Below are 20160 nucleotides of genomic sequence, written 5' to 3'. Positions count from 1 at the left end.
TTCTTGCACTGTGAGGTCGCTTCTGGCTGCATATCCCAGATCGCTCTGTGGAAGCAGCAACATGTCATCCTCAAAACGCAAGGCGGCCAAGGCAAAAAGGGCTGTGTATACTGCGTGTGCTGCATGTGGGGCTAATCTACCAGCAGGCTCCGATGACCCCCATTGTGTGCAATGCTCCGACCCGGTGCTGCTTCGCCAGCCGGAGTCCGGAGAGGTAGCGACCCAGGCTGAGACGCTTGTAGGTTCTGCCCCGGTGACAGGGACAGACTTTGCAGTGTTTGCAGATAATATGTCTGTGTCTATGGCAAAAATCCTTGAAACCCTGCAATCTATGCATGGGGCTCAGTCTTTGGGCACGGCGAGGCCTCTGTCCTCAGGTCCCCCTTACTTGGAATGTATCCAGCCCACAGGGGGGTCCCCGGCTTCACAGGCCGAGGTTTATGACTCAGATGATAGCCCCAGCCACCCTAAGCGAGCTCGCTGGGAAAGACCCTCGACGTCTTCACACTGCTCAGGGTCTCAGCGCAATCAGTCTCCCTGTGATGTGTCTGATGAGAGTGATCAGGAATCCACTCCTGGAACTCCTCTCAACCTGGATACCCCTGATGGGGATGCCATGGTAAACGATCTTATCTCAGCCATCAATAGGCTGTTGGATATTTCTCCCCCAGCCCCTTCAGCAGAAGAGGCGGCTGCGGAGCAGGAGAAGTTTCGTTTCCTTTATCCCAAGCGTAAATTGAGTGCTTTGTTAGATCACTCTGACTTCAGAGAATCAATCCAGAAGCACGACGCTCACCCAGACAGGCGTTTCTCTAAACGATCTAAAGATACGCGTTTTCCTTTCCCCCCTGAGGTGGTCAAGCGCTGGACACAGTGTCCAAAGGTAGACCCCCCGATTTCCAAACTTGCAGCTAGATCCATAGTTGCAGTGGAGGATGGCGCTTCACTTAAAGATGCCAATGACAGACAGATGGACCTTTGGTTAAAATCTGTCTATGAAGCCATCGGCGCGTCGTTTGCTCCGGCATTCGCAGCCGTATGGGCACTCCAGGCTATTTCAGCTGGCTTAGCAAAAGTGGATGCTATCATGCATCCAGCAGTGCCGCAAGTGGCGCACCTTACCACGCAGATGTCGGCGTTTGCGTCTTACGCTATCAATGCGGTCCTAGAATCTACCAGTCGCACCTCAATGGCGTCCGCCAATTCGGTAGTTTTGCGCAGAGCCTTGTGGTTAAAGGACTGGAAAGCAGATGCTGGTTCCAAAAAATGTTTAACCAGTTTGCCTTTGTCTAGAGATAGACTGTTTGGCGAGCCATTGGCTGACATCATTAAGCAGTCCAAGGGTAAAGACTCCTCTTTACCACAACCCAGAACAACCAAACCTCAGCAGAAAAAGTGGCAGCAGAGGTTTCAGTCCTTTCGAGGTTCGGGCAAGACACCATTTACCTCGTCCAAAGGGACTCAGAGGACGCAAAGAAACTCAGATTCGTGGCGGACTCACACACGCCCCAAGAAAGCAAATGGAGGTACCGCTTCCAAAGCGGCTACCTCATGACTTCCAGCCCCCTCCCTCCGCATCGCCGGTCGGGGGCAGGCTCTCCCGCTTTTCCGGCATTTGGATGTCACAGGTCAAAGACCGGTGGGTGACGGACATTTTGTCTCGCGGGTACAGAATCGAGTTCAATTCTCGTCCTCCAGCTCGGTTCTTCAGAACCCCCCCACATCCAGACCGAGCAGATGCTCTGCTGCAGGCGGTGGCTTCCCTAAAAGCGGAAGGAGTGGTGATCCCAGTCCCTCCTCAGGAACAAGGGCAAGGGTTTTACTCCAACCTCTTTGTGGTTCCAAAAAAGGACGGCTCGTTCCGTCCTGTTCTGGACCTAAAACGGCTCAACAAACATGTGCACGCCAGGAGGTTCCGGATGGAAACCCTCCGCTCTGTCATTGCCTCAATGTCCAGAGGAGACTTCCTTGCCTCAATAGACATCAAAGATGCTTATCTCCACGTGCCAATTGCTACAGAACATCAACGTTTTCTACGTTTTGTGATAGGAGACGACCATTTTCAGTTCGTAGCTCTTCCATTTGGTCTGGCGACAGCCCCACGGGTCTTCACCAAGGTCATGGCGGCGGTGGTAGCAGTCTTGCACTCTCAGGGACACTCGGTGATCCCTTACCTAGACGATTTATTGGTCAAAGCTCCCTCTCAGGAGGCATGTCAGCACAGCCTGAATGCTACGCTGGAGACTCTACAGTCTTTCGGATGGATCATCAACTTTCCAAAGTCGATCCTATCACCGACTCAGTCACTAACGTATCTTGGCATGGAGTTTCATACTCTAGCAGCGATAGTGAAGCTGCCGCTGAACAAGCAGCGGTCTCTACAGACAGGGGTGCAATCTCTCCTGCAGGGCCAGTTGCATCCCTTGCGGCGCCTCATGCATTTCCTAGGGAAGATGGTGGCAGCCATGGAAGCAGTTCCCTTTGCGCAGTTTCATCTGCGCCCACTTCAATGGGACATTCTCCGCCAATGGGACGGGAAGTCAACGTCCCTGGACAGGAAAGTCTCGCTTTCCCAGACGGCCAAGGTCTCTCTACAATGGTGGCTCCTTCCCACATCATTATCTCAGGGAAGATCTTTCCTGCCCCCATCCTGGGCAGTAGTCACGACAGATGCGAGTCTGTCAGGGTGGGGAGCAGTGTTTCTCCACCACAGGGCTCAGGGGACGTGGACTCCGCAGGAGTCCACCCTTCAGATCAATGTTCTGGAGATCAGAGCAGTGTATCTTGCCCTACTAGCCTTCCAGCAGTGGCTGGAAGGAAAGCAGATCCGAATCCAATCGGACAACTCCACAGCGGTGGCATACATCAACCACCAAGGAGGGACGCGCAGTCGGCAAGCCTTCCAAGAAGTCCGGCGCATTCTAATGTGGGTGGAGGACAGAGCATCCACCATATCCGCGGTTCACATCCCAGGCGTAGAAAACTGGGAAGCAGACTTCCTCAGTCGCCAGGGCATGGACGCAGGGGAATGGTCCCTTCACCCGGACGTGTTTCAGGAAATCTGTCGCCGCTGGGGAGTGCCGGACGTCGACCTAATGGCGTCCCGGCACAACAACAAGGTCCCGGCATTCATGGCGAGGTCGCGCGATCAAAGAGCTCTGGCGGCAGACGCCTTGGTTCAAGATTGGTCGCGGTTTCAGCTCCCTTACGTGTTTCCGCCTCTGGCGCTCTTGCCCAGAGTGCTACGCAAGATCAGATCCGAGTGCAGCCGCATCATACTCGTCGCTCCAAACTGGCCGAGGAGGTCGTGGTATCCGGATCTGTGGCATCTCACGATCGGTCGGCCGTGGTCACTGCCAGACCGACCAGACTTACTGTCCCAAGGGCCGTTTTTCCATCAGAATTCTGCGGCCCTGAACCTGACTGTGTGGCCATTGAGTCCTGGATCCTAGCATCTGCAGGATTATCTCAAGGAGTCGTTGCCACAATGAGACAAGCTAGAAAGTCGAATTCTGCTAAGATCTACCACAGAACGTGGAAGATTTTCTTATCCTGGTGCTCGGCTCAGGGAGTGTCTCCCTGGCCATTTGCATTACCCAAGTTTCTTTCCTTCCTGCAATCGGGGTTAGAAAAGGGCTTGTCGCTCAGCTCCCTTAAAGGGCAAGTTTCGGCACTATCCGTGTTTTTTCAGAAGCGTCTAGCACGTCTGTCTAAGGTGCGCACGTTCCTGCAGGGGGTCTGTCATATTGTGCCCCCGTACAAGCGACCGTTAGATCCATGGGATCTGAACAGGGTACTAGTTGCTCTCCAGAAGCCGCCCTTCGAGCCTCTGAAGGAAGTTTCCTTTTCTCGGCTGTCGCAGAAAGTGGCGTTTCTTGTTGCGATCACATCGCTTCGGCGAGTGTCTGAGCTGGCAGCTCTGTCATCCAAGGCTCCCTTCCTGGTGTTCCACCAGGACAAGGTTGTGCTGCGCCCCATTCCGGAGTTTCTCCCTAAGGTCGTATCCTCTTTTCATCTTAATCAGGATATTTCCTTGCCTTCTTTTTGTCCTCATCCGGTTCACCGGTATGAAAAGGACTTACGTTTGCTAGATCTGGTGAGAGCACTCAGAATCTACATTTCCCGCACGGCGCCCATACGCCGTGCCGATGCACTCTTTGTCCTTGTCGCTGGTCCGCGCAAGGGGTTGCAGGCTTCTAAAGCCACCCTGGCTCGATGGATCAAAGAACCAATTCTAGAGGCCTACCGTTCTGCGGGGCTTCCGGTTCCCTCAGGGCTAAAAGCCCACTCAACCAGAGCCGTGGGTGCGTCCTGGGCATTACGTCACCAGGCTTCGGCTCAACAGGTGTGCCAGGCAGCTACCTGGTCCAGTCTGCACACTTTCACCAAGCATTATCAGGTGCATACCTATGCTTCGGCGGATGCCAGCTTAGGTAGAAGAGTCCTGCAGGCGGCAGTGACACCCCCGTAGGGGAGGGCTGTTTTGCAGCTCTAACATGAGGTATTTCTTTACCCACCCAGGGACAGCTTTTGGACGTCCCAATCGTCTGGGTCTCCCAATAGAGCGCTGAAGAAGAAGGGAATTTTGTTACTTACCGTAAATTCCTTTTCTTCTAGCTCTTATTGGGAGACCCAGCACCCGCCCTGTTGTCCTTCGGGATGTTTTTTTGTTGTTTGCGGGTACACATGTTGTTCATGTTGAACGGTTTTTCAGTTCTCCGATGTTATTCGGAGTTAATTTGTTTAAACCAGTTATTGGCTTCCTCCTTCTTGCTTTGGCACTAAAACTGGAGAACCCGTGATACCACGGTGGGGTATAGCCAGAGGGGGAGGGGCCTTGCACTTTTAATGTAGTGCTTTGTGTGGCCTCCAGAGGGCAGTAGCTATACCCCAATCGTCTGGGTCTCCCAATAAGAGCTAGAAGAAAAGGAATTTACGGTAAGTAACAAAATTCCCTTCTTATCCCCTTAGCATGGAGCCACAGTGCACTTGCTCGTCCACCTTTCAATTCATTCTCCATAGGGCATTTGGAAAAAGCTGACCGCGGCGTTCAGTAGCCCCATAGAAGCTCACGATGGGCACTGTCGATTCGTTTCTACTGGGATAAAAGTGCACCTTCTGCCAATTGGTCAGCCCTCCCACCCCCCCACTAATCGATGAGTAATTGCCAACTTTATGGATGGGTGATAACTTTTTTTGTCACCAGAGAACCCCTTTAAGCCTAAGAGCGAATAATTACGCCATGGTACATGACCTGTTCAGTGCTTAATATTTTTCTTTTTTTTGCTTTTTTTCAGCCCTGCCATTTTGACTATGCTGTTTTCTGCCCTAACATCAGTGAGGTGTCCGGTGTGGGGATCGCAGGTAAGGATTTTGTGGTCATTTTTACTTATGGTAGTAACATCGTTGGTGCTGTTGTCCCAGATTTACAAAATTGAGGTCCAATCTGTTTTTGATTTGGACTCCCAGCCTAGCAGATCCTTTAGGGTACCGTCACACTTTAGCGACGCTCCAGCGATCCCACCAGCGATCTGACCTGGTTAGGATCGCTGGTGCGTTGCTACATGGTCGCTGGTGAGCTGTCAATCAGGCAGATCTCACCAGTGACCAGCCAGCAGCGACACGTGGAAGTGATGCTGCGCTTGGTAACTAAGGTAAATATCGGGTGACCATGCGCTTGGTTACCCGATATTTACCTTGGTTACCAGCGCACACCGCTTAGCGCTGGCTCCCTGCACTCCTAGCCAGAGTACACATCGGGTTAATAAGCAAACCACTTTGCTTATTTACCCGATGTGTACTCCGGCTACTTGTGCAGTGAGCAGGGAGCCGGCACTGGCAGCGTGAGAGCAGCGGACGCTAGTAAGCAAGGTAAATATCGGGTAACCAAGCAAAGGGCTTCGCTTGGTTACCCGATGTTTACCTTGGTTACAGCTTACCGCAGGCTGCCAGACGCCGGCTCCCTGCACATTCAGATCATTGCTCTCTCGCTGTCACACACAGCGATGTGTGCTTCACAGCGGGAGAGCAACGTCCAAAAAATGAACCAGCACTGTGTGTAACGAGCAGCGATCTCACAGCAGGGGCCAGATCACTGCTCAGTGTCACACACAGCGAGATCGCTAATGAGGTCACCGGTGCGTCACAAAAACGTGACTCCGTAGCGATCTCGCTATGTGAGAAGTACCCCTTACACCCGAGAGCTGCTCATGTCAGAGATGATGCCCTAATGACATCTATGGAGTGTAAAGACCCCAGATCAGCTGGGAAGCAAAAAGACTCTTCTAGCATCATGTCCATCTCTCATGGTTGGCCAGAGTTGCTCGTAGAGGTTCATGACCCTAGTTCAATGAATGACTTGTGCATCCTGATTGATTCCTCCAAAAAGAGGACTGATTGCCTCCAAACGAGCTCCCTAAAGCCACCATATTAAAAGAGCAGGAATCTTAATCAGAATGTGCCAGTGTCTTTAAGACTAAAGGAGAGTTGAAAAAAACACTAAATAGTTCTGTGCCTTCAACATGTTTACAGGCACATAATTATTTACCAGACGGTCCTTGTGCTTCCCCCGATCTGCATGTCCCTTTGTAACCTGCGCTGCTAAACATTATCTGATCCAACATTAGGAAGTAAATCAGACACTTGGCAGAAAGTGTGGACATTCCTGTGTTATGTATGAAGAGCCGCTGCCAAAATCTGTGCACGTGCTGATCTCGTCGCTGCGGAGTGTAGTCAGGCTTTCACAGCGGCGTGTGTGCACCTTCGTAATGGTTTTTATAATGAGGAGAGGGGCAGCAGACATCTCTGCTGGTGGCCTATCTTCTAGGGTGGAGGGATAAAGGATCGGGTGGTGGAATCAAACCGTCCTCATCGGGAGGTGAGAGGATCAGGTGGTGGAATCAAACCTTCCTCATCGGGCGGTGAGAGGATCAGGTGGTGGAATCAAACCTTCCTCATCGGGCGGTGAGAGGATTGGTTGGTGGAATCAAACCGTCCTCATCGGGAGGTGAGAGGATCGGGTGGTGGAATCAAACCTTCCTCATCGGGCGGTGAGAGGATGAGGTGGTAGAATCAAACCATCCTCATTGGTCGGTGAGAGGATCAGGTGGTAGAATCAAACCTTCCTCATCGGGCACTGAGAGGATTGGGTAGTGGAATCAAACCTTCCTCGTCGGGTGGTGGAATTGAACCATCCTCATCAGGTGGTAAGAGGATCGAGCAGTAAGAGGTGCTGCTGACGTTTCCATGCCTGGTCTTGTCCTCTTCTGATATTTTGGGCAGGACTTATGTGTGAAAGGCATTGTATAATCTGATAATCTGTATAATCTGTTGATGATGGGATGATATCTTCTATACCTTTTTTTTTCTATTTTCAGATCAGCAAAATTACAATGTGACCCTGGAGAACGTCCTCACCAGATGTTTGGAGAACCAGAAGAAGTGGAACCTTCTCATGGAGGAGAGAAGTTGTTCCGACCCCTGGAGCTCCTCCCTGCCGGTTGACACTCTGATTAAGGACAGCCCCCGCGGTGCGCCCCTGCTCCTCACCCCTTCTTCAGAGCGTTTTTTAAACTGTAACTCCCTGGTGTTCCCTTGCATCTCCCATGCGCTCCAGTGGGCCACCCAGGGTAGGGACCCTGATTTTCCTAGCCCGCACACTAATCTTCTCCACCACCATCCTGTCGCCAGTTCTGGCTCCGTACTGCTGCAGGAAGCTGCACAAATTCAGATTCTCATCACCGGAAGCCTGCATCTGGTCGGAGGAGCTCTGAAACTGCTCGATCAGTCCCTTACTGAATGACGGACACGGTGTATCAGCCTGGTATCACATACGGTTTACTTGAACGGTGGACGCTCATGCTGCCTGACATGAAATTTCCATATTTTTTTTTTTATATATATATATTAAATGTTATTTCTGGAACAAACAAAAAAACAAAAACATTATGCACTTAGCATTAGCCTCAATTAACCAGCTACCATTGGACCATCTCTTACAAAAGGGCTGCTATTTTACATATGTCCCAAGTAATTAAAAACGATAGTAATATTGTCACCTTCTCTGTACATAGGTGGAAAATATTTGGTTAAAATTGACGTTTTTTTTGCAGAATATATTTATTAACATTGCTTATTTGTAGTTTGTCTTGTGTCATTCTTCCCTTTTCCAGCAAGTGGCGCTCTTGCAATGGGTTACATCAAATATTGTCACAGATTTCACAGAATTTTGAAGTTGCACTTATTTTAGGGTGAAAACTTTCCAAGAGCTGGAAATAATGTTAGCGGAATAATATAACTATTGCCTATTCAATCCCCCTTTTCTTCTTTTTTTTTTTTTTTTTGTTTCAGGTTATTCAAAATAGCAACATAAAGAGGAATAAATATCCTCCAAAAATTAAGCATTTACTTACAGCAAAGATGGACAGAAGTTGTAAACTGCCGAGGCCAAAAATGAATACTCTAATATGCAAGGCCTAACAGAAGGGGGCCTGGCTGCATCCTGTACAAAAAATATGAGGTTTTAGTTGGTATTATGGCCACAATACGGAAGCCTACAACCCTCGTCACGGGACCTCATGTTTGTAGGTCCCTACACTATATATACAAAATAGCAACATAAAGAGGAATTAATATCCTCCAAAAATTAAGCATTTACTTACAGCAAAGATGGGCAGAAGTTGTAAAGTGCCGAGGCCAAAAACTAATACTCTAGCACAGGGGTCTCAAACTCAGCTGGGTGTATGGGCCGCACAGAGGAAAAAAAAAAATTTGGGGGGCCACATTCTTTGCAGGACAAAGTGACATTTTCTTTGTCGCTCCTAATTGGGAGACCCAGACAATTGGGTGTATAGCTATGCCTCCGGAGGCCACACAAAGTATTACACTAAAAGTGTAAAGCCCCTCCCCTTCAGCCTATACACCCCCCGTACTGCTACGGGCTCATCAGTTTTTATGCTTTGTGCGAAGGAGGTCAGACATCCACGCATAGCTCCACAGCTTAGTCAGCAGCAGCTGCTGACTATGTCGGATGGAAGAAAAGAGGGCCCATAACAGGGCCCCCAGCATGCTCCCTTCTCACCCCACTCTTGTCGGCGGTGTTGTTAAGGTTGAGGTATCCATTGCGGGTACGGAGGCTGGAGCCCACATGCTGCTTTCCTTCCCCATCCCTCAATTAGGGCTCTGGGTGAAGTGGGATCCCATCGGTCTCCAGGCACAGGAGACCGTGCTCCATCCACAGCTCCTGAGGACCCTGCTGGATAGGAGCCGAGTATCGTTCAGGGACATGGCCCTGCTACTTGGAGGTACTCTGTGTCCCCGTGGGGACCGCGCACAGCAACACTCCAGCATTGCTGGGTGTGCTAGAGCACCGGGGACAGCAGCGCTGGCTGCATTTGTGCCACTATACACTTCAGCGTCGCTGAGTGTATTTGTGTAGGGGGACTGCCGCGCTGACCGCCGCTGCCATGGTTATCACTGCGGCGCGGCTGGGACTGTTAGTGCGCCGGGGACTTCCGCGCCGACCGCGCTTATACGGCGGCCGCGCTTATAACTATAGTCCCCGGCTTCTGCGGCCTAGTCTCATTCTTTTCCCGCCCCCAGCCCTGCCAGTCAGGGGAAGGGCGGGACGCTGTACAGGACGGCAGCACTGAGGGCTGGAGCATGCTTTGCATACTCCACCCCCCTCACTCTGCACAGTGGGGCACCAGTTCCCGCACTTTTCTGGGTCACGCCCACGGCTCCCTCCTCTCCTCAGGACACAGGCAGCCATTCCTCTCAGCTCTGCTAACGCTGGAGAGGAGAGACAAGCTCAAAGAGACCCAGGCAGGAATTCTGGTGCCCACACAAACGCTTTGCGCAGGCGGTAAGCAGCACCTGTGGTGCTGGCCCCACTAGTGCAGAAGTGTATTTATAGTTTATATGATTATAGTCTATACTTTACACTGTAGGGTGCACTGTTGATTTGTGGCTATTTACCCTCCTGTATTGCTCAGAGGAGACAACATACTATGCTGCCTGTGCAGCATGTACGGCTATACTGCCGGCAGGTTCCACTGACCCTCATTGTGTGCAATGCTCGGCCCCTGTGGCACTTTCTCAGCCGGAGCCTCTGCTAAGGGCGGCCCAGGGAGAACCACCAGCTAACACTGTCCATGTGACGGGGACAGAGTTTGCAGTTTTTACTGAAAGACTTTCTGAGACTATGGCTAAGATATTAGAAGCCTTGCAGTCCAGGCCGGCATCTCAAGCCATGGGCACTGTGGAATCATTGCCCCCTGGTCCCCCTCAGTTGGAACAGCAATGTCCTCCCGGGGTGTCTCATGAATCCCAGGGTGAGGTCTCTGACACGGACCGCAGCCCCAGACCGATTAAGCGAGCTCGCTATGATATCCCCTCGACATCATCACAATGTTCAGGGTCTCAGTGAGAGAACTCTCTGTATGATGAAGCGGAGGTAGCTGATCAGGATTCTGATCCTGAAGCCGCTCTCAACCTTGATACTCCTGATGGGGACGCCATAGTGAATGATCTTATTGCGTCCATCAATGAAATGTTGAATATTTCTCCCTCAGCTCCTCCAGTGGAGGAGTCAGCTTCTCAGCAGGAGAAATTCCGTTTCAGGTTTCCCAAGCGTACAAAGAGTATGTTTCTGGACCACTCTGACTTCAGAGAGGCAGTCCAGAAACACCGAGCTTATCCAGATAAGCGTTTTTCCAAGCGCCTTAAGGATACACGTTACCCCTTCCCCCCTGACGTGGTCAAGGGCTGGACTCAGTGTCCCAAGGTGGATCCTCCAATCTCCAGACTGGCGGCTAGATCCATAGTTGCAGTGGAAGATGGAGCTTCACTCAAGGATGCCACTGACAGACAGATGGAGCTCTGGTTGAAATCCATCTATGAAGCTATCGGCGCGTCTTTTGCTCCAGCATTTGCAGCCGTATGGGCACTCCAAGCTATCTCAGCTGGTCAGGCGCAAATTGACGCACTCACGTACGTCTGCGCCGCAGGTGGCGTCCATAACCTCTCAAACGTCGGCATTTGCGTCCTACGCTATTAATGCTGTCCTGGACTCTGCGACCCGTACGGCGGTTGCAGCCGCCAATTCGGTGGTAATACGCAGGGCCTTGTGGCTGCGGGAATGGAAGGCAGATTCGGCTTCCAAAAAGTGCTTAACTGGATTGCCATTTTCTGGCGACCGTTTGTTTGGTGAGAGATTGGATGAAATCATTAAACAATCCAAGGGAAAGGAAACATCCTTACCCCAGGCCAAACCAAAAACACCCCAACAGAGGAGGGGACAGTCGAGGTTTCGGTCCTTTCGGGGTGCGGGCAGGTCACAATTCTCCTCGTCCAAAAGGCCTCAGAAGGATCAGAGGAACGCCGACGCATGGCGGTCTAAATCACGCCCTAAAAAGACCGCCGGAGGTGCCGCTACCAAGGCGGCTTCCTCATGACTTACGGCCTCCTCACACCGCATCCTCGGTCGGTGGCAGGCTCTCCCGCTTTTGCGACACCTGGCTGCCACAAGTAAAAGACCGTTGGGTGAGAGACATTTTGTCTCACGGTTACAGGATAGAGTTCAGCTCTCGTCCTCCGACTCGATTCTTCAGAACATCTCCGCCTCCCGAGCGAGCCGAGGCTCTTCTGCAGGCGGTGGGCATTCTGAAGGCAGAAGGAGTGGTGGTCCCGATTCCTCTTCAGCAACAGGGTCACGGTTTCTACTCCAACCTGTTTGTGGTTCCAAAGAAGGACGGGTCCTTCCGTCCTGTTTTGGACCTAAAACTGCTCAACAAACACGTAAGGACCAGGCGGTTCCGGATGGAATCCCTCCGCTCCGTCATCGCCTCAATGTCCCAAGGAGATTTCCTAGCATCGATCGATATCAAGGATGCTTATCTCCACGTACCAATTGCTCCAGAGCATCAGCGCTTCTTGCGCTTCGCCATAGGAGACGAACACCTTCAGTTCGCGGCACTGCCGTTCGGCCTGGCGACAGCCCCAAGGGTTTTCACCAAGGTCATGGCTACAGTAGTTGCGGTCCTCCACTCTCAGGGTCACTCAGTGATACCTTACTTAGACGATCTGCTGGTCAAGGCACCCTCTCAAGAGGCATGCCAACACAGCCTCAACGTTACTCTGGAGATTCTCCAGAGTTTCGGGTGGATCATCAATTTTCCAAAGTCAAATCTGACACCGGTCCAATCACTGACATATCTTGGCATGGAGTTTCATACTCTTCCAGCGATAGTGAAGCTTCCGCTGGACAAACAGCGTTCACTACACACAGGGGTACAATCTCTCCTTCAAGGTCGGTCACACCCCTTGAGGCACCTCATGCACTTCCTGGGGAAGATGGTGGCAGCAATGGAAGCAGTCCCTTTCGCGCAGTTTCACCTGCGTCCTCTTCAATGGGACATCCTACGCAAGTGGGACAGGAGGCCGACGTCCCTAGACAGGAACGTCTCCCTCTCTCAAGCAACCAAAGCTTCCCTTCGGTGGTGGCTTCTTCCCACCTCATTATCGAAGGGGAAATCCTTCCTACCCCCATCCTGGGCGGTGGTCACGACGGACGCGAGCCTGTCAGGGTGGGGAGCAGTTTTTCTCCACCACAGGGCTCAGGGTTCGTGGACTCAGCAAGAGTCCTCACTTCAGATCAATGTTCTGGAGATCAGGGCAGTGTATCTTGCCCTAAAAGCGTTCCAGCAGTGGCTGGAAGGCAAGCAGATCCGAATTCAGTCGGACAACTCCACAGCGGTGGCTTACATCAACCACCAAGGTGGGACACGCAGTCGGCAAGCCTTCCAGGAAGTCCGGCGGATTCGGCTGTGGGTGGAAGCCACAGCATCCACCATATCCGCAGTTCACATCCCGGGCGTAGAAAACTGGGAAGCAGACTTTCTCAGTCGCCAGGGCATGGACGCAGGGGAATGGTCCCTTCACCCGGACGTGTTTCAGGAGATCTGTTGCCGCTGGGGGATGCCGGACGTCGACCTAATGGCGTCACGGCACAACAACAAGGTCTCTGTTGCCCAGAGTGTTACGCAAGATAAGGGCCGACTGCCGCCGCGCCATCCTCGTCGCTCCAGACTGGCCGAGGAGGTCGTGGTACCCGGATCTGTGGCATCTCACGGTCGGCCAACCGTGGGCACTGCCAGACCGACCAGATTTGCTGTCTCAAGGGCCGTTTTTCCATCTGAATTCTGCGGCCCTCAACCTGACTGTGTGGCCATTGAGTCCTGGATCCTAGCGTCTTCAGGATTATCTCAAGAGGTCATTGCCACTATCAGACAGGCTAGGAAACCAACGTCCGCCAAGATCTACCACAGGACGCGGAAAAAATTCCTGTCGTGGTGCTCTGCTCAGGCGTTTTCTCCCTGGCCATTTGCCTTGCCCACTTTTCATCTCAATCAGGACATCTCCTTACCCTCGTTTTGTCCTCATCCAGTTCACCAATGTGAAAAGGATTTGCACTTGTTAGATCTGGTGAGAGCACTCAGACTCTACATTTCTCGTACGGCGCCCCTGCGCCGCTCCGAAGCTCTCTTTGTCCTTGTCGCTGGCCAGCGTAAAGGGACACAAGCTTCCAAATCAACCCTGGCTCGGTGGATCAAGGAACCAATTCTCGAAGCTTACCGTTCCTCGGGGCTTCCGGTTCCCTCAGGACTGAAGGCCCATTCTACCAGGGCCGTGGGAGCGTCCTGGGCCTTGCGACACCAGGCTACGGCTCAGCAGATGTGTCAGGCAGCTACCTGGTCGAGCCTGCACACTTTCACGAAACACTATCAGATGCATACCTATGCTTCGGCAGATGCCAGCCTAGGTAGGCGAGTCCTTCAGGCGGCAGTTGCCCACCTGTAGGACGGAGCCGTTACGGCTCTATTATGAGGTATTATTTACCCACCCAGGGACTGCTTTTGGATGTCCCAATTGTCTGGGTCTCCCAATTAGGAGCGACAAAGAAGAAGGGAATTTTGTTTACTTACCGTAAATTCCTTTTCTTCTAGCTCCAATTAGGAGACCCAGCACCCGCCCCTGTTTTTTGTATACACATGTTGTTCATGTTAAATGGTTTCAGTTCTCCGATATTCCTTCGGATTGAATTTACTTTAAACCAGTTTATAATTTTTTCCTCCTTCTGGCTTTTGCACCAAAACTGATGAGCCCGTAGCAGTACGGGGGGTGTATAGGCTGAAGGGGAGGGGCTTTACACTTTTAGTGTAATACTTTGTGTGGCCTCCGGAGGCATAGCTATACACCCAATTGTCTGGGTCTCCCAATTGGAGCTAGAAGAAAAGGAATTTACGGTAAGTAAACAAAATTCCCTTCTTTATTGGTACCATATATAATATATATTTTATTTTTTTTTTTACACACCTTGGGATCACTGATTTTCAACATTTTCACTTGTTCATTATAGCAAACGTGCACATTCTTTGTTTAAATATAAACCTTTTTTCTTCGGCGCTCCATTGGGAGACCCAGACGATTGGGTGTATAGCTACTGCCTCCGGAGGCCACACAAAGCATTACACTAAAAAGTGTAAGGCCCCTCCCCTTCTGGCTATACACCCCCCGTGGGATCACGGGCTGCTCAGTTTTCAAGCTTTGTGCGAAAGAGGTCAGACATCCACGCATAGCTCCACTGTTTAGTCAGCAGTAGCTGCTGACTTTATCGGATGGAAGAAAAGAGGGCCCATATAGGGTCCCCAGCATGCTCCCTTCTCACCCCACTTGCGGTTTGTTAAGGTTGAGGTACCCATTGCGGGTACGGAGGCTGGAGCCCACATGCTGCTTTCCTTCCCCATCCCCCTAAGGGGCTCTGTGGAAGTGGGATCTTACCGGCCCCCAAACCCTGAGGCCGGGCTCCATCCACAGACCCAGAGACCCTGCTGGAGGAGCTGAGTACCGTCAGGGACAAGGCCCTGCAACATTCAGGTACTCTGTGTCCCCGCACAGACCGGCCACGCACACTCCAGACTTGCTGGGTGTGCTAGTGCGCCGGGGGCATTAGCGCTGTGCGCTCGGGTTAGAGTCACTGCAGCTTAGCTGAGTGATTTTAGGTGTTGGGAACTACCGCGCCGGCCGCTCCGGGAGCGGCGGCGCGGCTGGGACTTGTAGTGCGCCGGGGACTCGCGCTGACCGCGCTTTTACGGCGGCAGCGCTCATAAATCTAGTCCCCGGCTTTTGCGGCCTAGCTCCGCTTCGTTCCCGCCCCCACCCTGTCAGTCAGGGAAGGGGAGAGACGCTGTACAATAGTCAGCGCCGAGGGCTGGAGTCTTATTTACATACTCCAGCCCTCTCACTGGGCACAGTGGGGACGCAAGTTTCCCGCTCTTGGTCTCAACACGCCCAGGGCCCGCCCCTCTCCACAGGACGCCGGCAGCCATTCCTGCATGCAGTCTGGCTGGAGAACGGACACAGGCTCTGGGGGACCCAGACAAGGGACTCTGGCGACCACACACCCGCGTTTCTGCGGGCGGTAAGCTGCACATAAGTGCTGGCCCCACTAGTGCCACAGTGTTTTTTGGTGCACTTTTTACCTGTACCATATATATTTATATTGCACTGTACGGTCGCTTCTTGGCTTATACCCTATATTGCTCTGAGGAGACAACAACATGTCATCCGCAAAACGCAAGGGTGCCAAGGCACAGGCGGTATGCACTGCTTGTGCCGCATGTGGGGCTAATCTACCGGCAGGTTCCAATGACCCCCATTGTGTGCAATGTTCAATCCCTGTGCCACTTCGGCAGCCAGAGTCTATGGTAGTAGTGGCCCAGGCAGAGACGCCTGTGAACCCTGCCCCGGTGACGGGGACAGAATTTGCAATTTTTGCTGATAAGATGTCTGTGACTATGACAAAAATCCTGGAGACCTTGCAGTCCAGGCCAGTTACTCAGACCATGGACACTGCTGTGTCTATGCTCCCCGGTCCCCCTCAGTTGGAACTAATCCGTACTTCCAGGGGGTCCCAGGCATCACAGGCTGAAGACTCTGACTCGGATGACAGTCCCAGGCAGCCTAAGCGGGCTCGCTGGGAAAGACCCTCGACGTCATCACACTGGTCAGGGTCTCAGCGAGAAGAGTCTCTGTATGAGGAGACAGAGGTGGGTGATCAGGAGTCTAATCCTGACACCGCTCTCAATCTAGATACCCCTGATGGTGACGCTATGGTAAATGACCTTATAGCGGCCATCAATAGACTGTTGGATATTTCTCCCCCAGCCCCTTCAGCAGAGGAGGCAGCTGCACAGCAGGAGAAGTTCCATTTCCGGTATCCCAAGCGTAAATTGAGTACTTTTCTGGACCACTCTGACTTCAGAGAATCAGTCCAGAAACATCATGCTTATCCAGACAAGCGTTTCTCCAAACGTCTTAAGGATACACGTTATCCCTTTCCCCCTGACGTGGTCAAACGCTGGACCCAGTGTCCAAAGGTGGATCCCCCAATATCCAGGCTTGCGGCTAGATCCATAGTTGCAGTGGAGGATGGGGCTTCACTTAAAGATGCCAATGACAGACAGATGGACCTTTGGTTGAAATCTGTCTATGAAGCTATCGGCGCGTCGTTTGCTCCAGCATTCGCGGCCGTGTGGGCGCTCCAAGCTATTTCCGCTGGTCTGGCACAGGTGGACTCTATCATACGTCCAGCAGTGCCGCAAGTGGCGTCCTTAACTACGCAAATGTCTGCATTTGCGACCTACGCTATCAATGCGGTACTGGACTCTACGAGCCGTACCTCAATGGCGTCCGCCAACTCTGTGGTTTTGCGCAGTGCCTTGTGGTTAAAGGAATGGAAAGCAGATTCTGCTTCCAAGAAATGTTTAACCAGCTTGCCACTATCTGGAGACAGACTGTTTGGTGAGCAATTGGCTGAAATCATTAAACAGTCCAAGGGTAAGGACTCCTCCTTACCCCAGCCCAGATCAAGCAAACCTCAACAGAGGAAGTGGCAGTCGAGGTTTCGGTCCTTTCGAGGCTCGGGCAAGCCCCAATTCTCCTCGTCCAAAGGGACTCAGAAGGAGCAAAGGAGCTCAGATGCCTGGCGGGCTCACTCACGCCCCAAGAAAGCAACCGGAGGAACCGCTTCCAAGCCGGCTGCCTCCTGACTTTCGGCCTCCTCTCTCCGCATCCTCGGTCGGTGGCAGGCTCTCCCGCTTTTGCGACATTTGGCTGCCACAGGTCAAGGACCGGTGGGTAACAGACATTTTGTCTCACGGGTACAGGATAGAGTTCAGTTCTCATCCTCCGCCTCGGTTCTTCAGAACTTCCCCACATCCCGACCGAGCAGATGCCCTTCTGCAGGCGGTGGGCTCTCTAAGAGCAGAAGGAGTGGTGATCCCTGTTCCTCTTCAGGAACAAGGGCAAGGTTTTTACTCCAATCTCTTTGTGGTGCCAAAAAAGGACGGCTCATTCCGTCCTGTTCTGGACCTAAAACTGCTCAACAAGCATGTGAACGCCAGGCGGTTCCGGATGGAATCCCTCCGCTCCGTCATTGCCTCAATGTCTCAAGGAGATTTCCTTGCATCAATAGACATCAAAGATGCTTATCTCCACGTGCCGATTGCTACAGAGCACCAACGCTTTCTACGTTTCGTGATAGGAGACGACCATCTTCAATTCGTAGCTCTGCCATTTGGTCTTGCGACAGCCCCACGGGTTTTCACCAAGGTCATGGCAGCAGTGGTAGCAATCTTGCACTCTCAGGGACACTCGGTGATCCCTTACTTAGACGATCTGCTTGTCAAAGCACCCTCTCAAGAGGCATGCCAACTCAGCCTGAATGTTGCGCTGGAGACTCTCCAGACTTTCGGGTGGATCATCAACTTTTCAAAGTCCAATCTGTCACCGACCCAATCACTAACGTATCTTGGCATGGAGTTTCATACTCTCTCAGCGATAGTGAAGCTTCCGCTGGACAAGCAGCGGTCACTACAGACAGGGGTGCAGTCTCTCCTTCAAGGTCAGTCGCACCCCTTAAGGCGCCTCATGCACTTCCTAGGGAAGATGGTGGCAGCAATGGAGGCAGTCCCGTTTGCGCAGTTTCATCTGCGCCCACTTCAGTGGGACATTCTCCGCCAATGGGACGGGAAGTCAACATCCCTGGACAGGGAAGTCTCCCTTTCCCAGACGACCAAAGACTCTTTGCAGTGGTGGCTTCTTCCCACCTCTTTATCACAGGGAAGATCCTTCCTACCCCCATCCTTGGCAGTGGTCACGACGGACGCGAGTCTGTCAGGGTGGGGAGCAGTTTTTCTCCACCACAGGGCTCAGGGTACGCGGACTCAGCAGGAGTCCACCCTTCAGATCAATGTTCTGATAATCAGGGCAGTGTATCTGGCCCTACTAGCCTTCCAGCAGTGGCTGGAAGGGAAGCAGATCCGAATTCAGTCGGACAACTCCACAGCGGTGGCATACATCAACCACCAAGGAGGGACACGCAGTCGGCAAGCCTTCCAGGAAGTCCGGCGGATTCTGATGTGGGTGGAGGACAGAGCATCCACCATATCCGCGGTTCACATCCCGGGCGTGGAAAACTGGGAAGCAGACTTCCTCAGTCGCCAGGGTATGGACGCAGGGGAGTGGTCCCTTCACCCGGACGTGTTTCAGGAAATCTGTTGCCGCTGGGGGGTGCCGGACGTCGACTTAATGGCGTCTCGGCACAACAACAAGGTCCCGACCTTCATGGCGCGGTCTCGCGATCAAAGAGCTCTGGCGGTAGACGCCTTGGTGCAAGATTGGTCGCAGTTCCGGCTCCCTTATGTGTTTCCACCTCTGGCACTCTTGCCCAGAGTGCTACGCAAGATCAGATCCGATTGCAGCCGCGTCATACTCGTCGCCCCAGACTGGCCGAGGAGGTCGTGGTACCCGGATCTGTGGCATCTCACGGTCGGCCAACCGTGGGCACTACCAGACCGACCAGACTTACTGTCCCAAGGGCCGTTTTTCCATCGGAATTCTGCGGCCCTGAACCTGACTGTGTGGCCATTGAGTCCTGGATCCTAGCGTCTTCAGGATTATCCCAAGGGGTCGTTGCCACCATGAGACAGGCTAGGAAGCCCACGTCTGCTAAGATCTACCACAGAACGTGGAAGATATTCTTATCCTGGTGCTCGGCTCAGGGAGTGTCTCCCTGGCCATTTGCATTGCCTACTTTTCTTTCTTTCCTGCAATCTGGGTTAGAAAAAGGTTTGTCGCTCGGCTCCCTTAAAGGGCAAGTCTCGGCGCTATCCGTCTTTTTTCAGAAGCGTCTAGCACGACTTTCTAAGGTGCGCACGTTCCTGCAGGGGGTCTGTCATATCGTACCCCCGTACAAGCGGCCGTTAGATCCATGGGATCTGAACAGGGTACTAGTTGCCCTCCAGAAGCCGCCCTTCGAGCCTCTGAGGGATGTTTCACTTTCTCGACTATCACAGAAAGTGGCTTTTCTGGTAGCGATCACATCTCTTCGGAGAGTGTCTGAGCTAGCAGCGCTGTCATCCAAGGCTCCTTTCCTGGTCTTCCACCAGGACAAGGTAGTGCTGCGTCCCATTCAGGAGTTTCTCCCTAAGGTGGTATCCTCTTTTCATCTAAATCAGGATATCTCCTTGCCTTCCTTTTGTCCTCATGCAGTTCATCGGTATGAGAAGGATTTACATTTGTTAGATCTGGTGAGAGCACTCAGAATCTACATTTCCCGCACGGCGCCCCTGCGCCGCTCGGATGCACTCTTTGTCCTTGTCGCTGGTAAGCGCAAAGGGTCGCAGGCTTCCAAAGCCACCCTGGCTCGATGGATCAAAGAACCTATTCTTGAAGCCTACCGTTCTGCTGGGCTTCCGGTTCCTTCAGGGCTAAAGGCCCACTCAACCAGAGCCGTGGGTGCGTCCTGGGCATTACGACACCAGGCTACGGCTCAACAGGTGTGCCAGGCAGCTACCTGGTCGAGTCTGCACACTTTCACCAAACATTATCAGGTGCATACCTATGCTTCGGCGGACGCCAGCCTAGGTAGAAGAGTCCTGCAGGCGGCAGTTGCCTCCCCGTAGGGGAGGGCTGTCTTTGCAGCTCTAACATGAGGTATTTCTTTACCCACCCAGGGACTGCTTTTGGACGTCCCAATCGTCTGGGTCTCCCAATGGAGCGCCGAAGAAGAAGGGAATTTTGTTACTTACCTTAAATTCC

The 20160-nt window shown here is 52.5% G+C and overlaps 1 protein-coding gene across 1 annotated transcript in view; it reads left to right on the top strand.

Moving 5' to 3' along the window:
* The window catches only part of FPGS (folylpolyglutamate synthase), a 60825-nt gene extending 52699 nt beyond the window's left edge, over positions 1-8126 (top strand). The window contains exons 14-15 of the mRNA XM_075322892.1: positions 5298-5364; positions 7377-8126. Coding sequence (XP_075179007.1) covers positions 5298-5364; positions 7377-7801 — 492 coding nt within the window. The 3' untranslated portion in view covers positions 7802-8126. The remainder of the gene's footprint in view (positions 1-5297; positions 5365-7376) is intronic.
* The last annotated feature ends 12034 nt before the right edge of the window (positions 8127-20160 follow it).

The sequence above is a fragment of the Anomaloglossus baeobatrachus genome, chromosome 9 (assembly GCF_048569485.1).
Source record: "Anomaloglossus baeobatrachus isolate aAnoBae1 chromosome 9, aAnoBae1.hap1, whole genome shotgun sequence".
NCBI lineage: Eukaryota > Metazoa > Chordata > Amphibia > Anura > Aromobatidae > Anomaloglossus > Anomaloglossus baeobatrachus.
Note: the sequence above shows the minus strand (reverse complement) of the source record. Positions and strands in the feature narration are given on the sequence as shown.